Source organism: Solanum lycopersicum, chromosome 4, assembly GCF_036512215.1.
Source record: "Solanum lycopersicum chromosome 4, SLM_r2.1".
Lineage (NCBI taxonomy): Eukaryota > Viridiplantae > Streptophyta > Magnoliopsida > Solanales > Solanaceae > Solanum > Solanum lycopersicum.
Window position 1 is genome coordinate 67303112 of NC_090803.1, and position 6289 is coordinate 67309400.

Sequence of the window (6289 nt, forward strand, 5' to 3'; positions counted from 1 at the left end):
TATTATTTTTAATAAAATGATTTATAATCACATAAATATAAAAAATTTATTTTAAATCGTAAATTTTAAAGTTATATGTCTAATCAAACTACCTCACATAAACTATGACATAGAGAGTAAGAAATAATGATCAACAATGAATTTTTCATTTGTTCCTTTTTTTCTTACTTCAACAATGATGATATTGAAGTCGGAAAATAGAATATTATTTAGATAAAAAGTGCTTTAATATATGCATGATGATAATTTAAATAAAATAAATGACGAATGAAATCCAAAAAGTTCACTTACCATTAGCTCAAATATTAATGTTGGAGAATTAATAAATTTCATATATGGTAAATTTTCTAAACATTTATTGCTAAAGAGATTAACTATGAAATTATTAAAACATTCTTTTGTAGTTTCTAAGTAGGCAGATTTATTAAAATTTGTTGCTGCTGATGTTATTAATCTCAACGATTAGATGTGTTAATCGTTCCGTTTAAATTTTTTGGATGAATCAGCCCTTCTCTTTTAATAAAATAATTTTATTATTTTTTTATTGTTATATTGTGTGTGAGAGAGAGTTTAAACTATTAAAAAAAATGTAATTAATCTATGTACAAAAGAGAATAAAATAGAAAAATTCATGTAAAAGTAAAATCTTCATTTTATTTAACTTTCCTTTTTCGTTTAATTTTAATATTTTTATTCATTCTTTCTATTGCTACCTACTCCTTTTGTCCCCTTTATTTTTATTGTTATTCTTCTTGCTTTGTTTTCAACGATAAGATTAATTTAGTCATTCTATGACTTCGATTTGCATGAATCTTCCCTCCTTTAAGTATATCGTAAAAAAATTAATTAATTACACCAAGTTGATTTTCTTTATTACTTAAGGTCCAATCCAACTTAGTTGAAAATTTATATTGATGTGAAAGCTGGTTTAATAAATCCTACGTGTAATTAAGTGTCATTTGGACGGCGATGCTGATTTTTACAACGTGTTATTACGTGAAAATGAAATTATGTTAATTAAAAGATTAATGTCAAGTACTACATATCCTATTTTGGATACCAACAGAAAATGTTCGATGCATCTTTTTCAAACTAGACCACCCCAACCTACCCATGTTTCACTTGATATATATATTATTGTTGGAAATAAAAAACTTTTAAAAAAGTATATGAAAGACTTTTGGTATATTGGTCATTCATTATCTCAATTCTTATCTGGTATGAGATATCAATTCTTATTATATATTTAATGTTTTTTAATGGAATTGTTTGTTTGCATATATTTTTTATATTTATTATAATGAAATGAGGTAACAAATAACATATAATATAACATAATATAAAAATTGATTCTACAGAAAACTTGAAAATTATAAGTGTATAACTAGTAAAATATAGTTATATGTGATGATTGTTATAAGAATATCTTGTGTTCTGAATAAGCGGGTTAGAAATTGATCGGCATATCGACTAATCCGTTGTATATGTTTGTCATTAGTCATTACTTACATTAATAATTTTAAAATCATGAAAATTCGATATGATTTATGACTAACCTAGCATGACACTTATGTTGAGTTTAACAAGAAGCCACATCTTTGTTATAATATTTGTCACAATTTTAAAATGTAGCATCTTTTTATCATTTGTAGGTTTGAAATCATAAAAAGATGTACCACTAGTAAAAACAAACAAATAAATGTAAGATACAAGAATAAAAATTGAAATAAATTCAAATATAACATGAAGTCATATTATATGAAACGTAGTTAGATTTAAAAAATGATAGAAATCACATACTTTTAAGACAAAATTATCATTTATCCGTTATAAGTAGATAATTATAGAAATCTCTTAAACTGATACAATAATATAAACATTAATAGTTAACTAAGATACATTACATTTTGCACATGATACACTATTCTGATGTACATTTTATACATGATACACTAATATGATGTGCGATATACATTAATCTGATGCACGAGATACATTAGTCTGATGCACGAGATACATTAATTTGATGCGCTGATACATTAATCTCATGCGTGAAAATGAGGGATTTGGGGATTTTTAAAACTAATAGGGGATAATGGTAATAAGAGAACTTAAAAGTGAAATTTCGTCATTTTTCCTAATATTAATACAATATAATTTGTGAATAATTTAACACGATATGACGATTCTTGTAATATAATACAACACACTTAAGGGCCCAAAAGGAAGCAAGCCCAAGTGGAGGCCCAAGCCTCTCGCTCCTACCCTGTAATTTGTGTTCGTTTTCAGAAAGCATATAGAGTGCTGTATTTGACCGTTGAGAAAATTTTCGAAACTCAACGGTTCTACGCTCCATTGCGCTCTCTCTCTTTCAAACTCTAAAAGTTTCTTCAATCTGCAATGGCGAAGTCCAAAAAACCAAAAAATTCTTCCGATAGAGAAAAATGGAACAAAGTGTTCAATGCTTTAGTTCACATGTTGACATCACAGCAGACGCAGCTTGAATCCCTTGCAAAAGAGAGAATGATTCTTGAAGATCGGATAAAATTACAGAATGATCGATGGGTATCTGATATTCATAGATTTCAAGAACAAATTTATGAGGTTACTTTGATTTTCTTCTTGAATTTTGCATTTTTACTTATTTAGGGTTTTGATTGCTTGGAATTTTAGGGCTTTTGATTAAATTGGGTTCTTTTGCGTTTGCAGATGAGGAAAAACTTTACAATTCAAGAGATGGAGCGCATGCTTGAGGTTGCGAAATCGGAGTTTGTTGTTGGTTTGAAGCAACGAGATGTTGCCGTGTTCCAAAGAAAGCTCGGTGAGTTTATATTTGAAAAAGAAAAGAACTTTTTCTTGCCCTAAGCTTTGTTTGGTTTATACGAAATGATGGAAATTTGAGCAAATTGTGGACCTTTACTTGCCTTGCTGTTTATTTCCCGACTCGTTGAGTTTAAAATCAGGTAGGAAGTAGAGATTTCTTATTGCTATGCACAGGGACAGAGCCTGGTGGGAGCAAGGGGATTTATGCATATATAGCTCAGTAAATATTTTGGCTCCGCCACTAGCTATGTAGAGTTCAAAGACGATAAATATTAACTTTGAAGTTGTCCTTCTCTTCTCTTTCTTTACCTGATAAGGATGGTACTATTCATGATTACTGCCTTTGATAACTTTTATGAGCCTTATTTTGTGCTGGGGTGTCGCCACAAAGTACAGTGTCACTGCCTAAACAATATTGCTGTTTAAGATAATCAATTTGATAGTGGAGCTTGAAGTCTTGAACATACAATATCTTTTTCTTACTCAATATGGTTCTCTCAATATACTTTTATGAATCCAACCATGAATAAAGTTGCATAATTTATTTTCTTTTGATAGCTTAGAAATCTTCAAGGGCTAGTGGCACTCGTGTTAGTTAAATTGGGAGGGAATTGAAACAGTTATCTGTTACGTCTAGTGGCGCACGTGTCATATTAGTTGGAACGGAGTAGAAACAGTTACATGTCAGGGTTTCTATTAATCCACCCCATTTCCCATTAGATAAGTTAAATTCTTTCAATACACTTTTACGAACTTAATACTGAAATAAAGTACATCATAGCACTTCATTCAGTTTGGAGAAGTTTATAAAAGTCCTAAGGAAGCAGAATGGCATACAGTTCCCTGATTATATGCTAACTTTCTCCTTCTACAGACCTTGGAACAAGAGAAGGAAAAAGAATCTTGAACAGAGAAGATATGGTCTTTTATAGCGTTCGTGCTTTTTTTCCTGTCATCTGAGGAGTGAGGGAGGGAAGGAAAGAAGGAAGGAGAAAATAAAGGGAAGAGACCTCAGGGTGGTTTTTTTGGACATGAGTGGCTGAACTTTAATTCCGAGACTGAATAAAGGGCATGTTACCTCTTTTTTTTCCTCTAGTTGACTCACTTTCTCCAACTCACTCAATTTCACTTGTACACATTTCAACTCTTGTTCTAAAATTCTCTTTGCATCTCAGCTCAGGGCACACTGATATTTCTTTTCGTGCATCTTCAAGATTGTCAAAGTGGATCATTTAAATTAGCAATAATGGAGTTTCTGTGTGTAATCAAAAAATTATGCAACCACATATCCTCTACACACTCGAACACACTTCTTTATGTATAAAGTTATCAGTTCAGTTTTTATTGCAAGAGGCTATTTTAGACTTTCTTGCTCTTGAAAGATGGCTCCCCATCCCAGTGTATCAGTAGCCTTTATTGTTCAAGGATAGACATGATCTCTTAAGTTATATCATCCCAGCATTCAATTTGGTTACTTACTATTCACCTAAAAAGTGCAGAAAATGCAGATGGTGAACTGGCTGACTTCAGAGAATGGTTTGACTACCTCTCTCAGAGATGCTCTGAGCCAAATGTATGTTGTTTCAATTGCCTTTTCTATTATGAATGTTGTTTCTCATCGCCTTTCTGAGTTTTTAGTTTATTATTTGCGCTAGTAATAAAAAACTAGAAGATGAGATGTATGAATGTTCATTTGATCCACAGGATGTACCAAATGCTGCAACAAATGAAAAGTCGGAGACAAGAAAGAAGGCTTGGGAAGATGAGGTGAGGAGGCTTAAAACAGAAAATGAGAAGCTTACTTCAGAGAAAAATTCTGAGATTTCTGCCCTCTTGGCAGAAAAGAATTTTATTTGGAACCAGTTCAACAAACTGGAGCACGACATGACTGAGCAATTGAGGAGAAAATGTACTGAGCTAGAGCATGCAAATGGTAAAATACAGGCATTTACGAGGAACATTGAGGAACTACAATTGTCCAACGCTGATAAGGATAATACAATTGCAATGTTAAGAAGTCAATTGGATAATACAACTGCAACGTTGAGAAGTCAAATGGCCAAATTGGAATCTGACTCCGTCACTAAGAGTGGAGAGATATCCAAACTTTCCACTGAACTAGTGTTGCTAAAGAAGTGCAGAAGTGCCTCCGTCACTCCTGTGCTGCGTCGCTCCACAACTGGATCAGGACCTTCAAAATCGGGAGGCACGTCCCGTGGAACAGATCAGAGGAATATAACTGTTAAAGTGGAAAAGCAATCTTCACAAGCCCTTGAAAAGGTAACCTTTTCCTGCAACTGTCCTTTCCTGTTACATAATTTGTCTGTGTTAATGTTGTTGTTAAGGTTGTTCTTCTTTGAGAGGGATCTCGCCTAGTAGTTAAGTAAATGGCTATGTATCTTCACAGTTGTTTAATCTCATTTTAAGAGCATGTTAGTATGTCAGAAATATGTTATGGCTTATGCTATATTGCTTGGATATTTCAAAAGTTTCATACATGTGTTTGATCCTCCAACACGAGTATAGTGGCATTTTTGGAAGATCGAGCAACATAGGTCTTATGTTATGTAAGCTGATAGATGCTCGTTTTTTTTTATAGGGACAGAGAAGTTCAAAACGAAAAGCTGGTAATAGTATCTTGAGTGCTCCAAATCTATTCACGTCCTCATTTAAGGTACCTAAATTAAAAATGTCATCTCCCTGTGTGACATGACCTCTGTCACCAGAAATTCGGCTTGTATCTATATTAGATGATAGATTTTCGGTACATATGTTCATTTATTGGATCTTGGTTCTTCAAGCTATGTGACAGTAAATTTCAGTCGGTACTAGATGTTGATGTTGTATACTAGAGAGATAGTTGCAACTGATTAGTTGCAACATTTTATTGAACTTGGAGACCTGACTATTCAAGTAAATGAGGATCAGTTATTTGATTTCTGCATTTTCTAGTTCTCTTCTCAATCTCGCAGTCTCTTTCCATTCCTTTAGTACTGATATTACTAATGAATTTGTCTGCGCTCCGCGTTGTGTATCAATAAATTTGAGATACTTTATAAATTTTCACGTGTATACATCTATTAAAGCTAAATTCAGTAAATTGACAAAATTTCAATCAGATAATGAACAAGAGATATATCACAGCAGTCCATGGCTTGTTTTTGCTATACGTCATAGCGCTTTTTTTATTTTTGCTAAAATCCAAACGCTTTATTGCTAATTTTGGTATCGCTTGTTTTAACCACCCTTAAAGTAGGGATTGTGTTCAATGTTTTGTCCAATAAGGGGTGACGTACACGCGGAATTAGTTGAGCTACACAAAAGTTGACTGAGACACTATAATCATTAAAAAAAATGACTTAGTTGAGCTACACAAAAGTTGACTGAGACTCTATAATCATTAAAAAAAATGACTGAAAACACTCATGCTATTGAAAAAATAATATAAAAAATGGGTTGGCATAAA

The 6289-nt window shown here is 32.4% G+C and overlaps 1 protein-coding gene across 1 annotated transcript; it reads left to right on the forward strand.

Moving 5' to 3' along the window:
- The first annotated feature begins 2290 nt into the window (after positions 1 to 2290).
- Positions 2291 to 5767, forward strand: LOC101263111 (uncharacterized). The gene is made up of 5 exons (XM_004238311.4): positions 2291 to 2604; positions 2710 to 2821; positions 4323 to 4396; positions 4528 to 5103; positions 5423 to 5767. Exons 1-5 carry the CDS (start codon positions 2401 to 2403, stop codon positions 5534 to 5536), a joined length of 1080 nt encoding a protein of 359 aa, XP_004238359.1. The 5' UTR covers positions 2291 to 2400; the 3' UTR covers positions 5537 to 5767.
- The last annotated feature ends 522 nt before the right edge of the window (positions 5768 to 6289 follow it).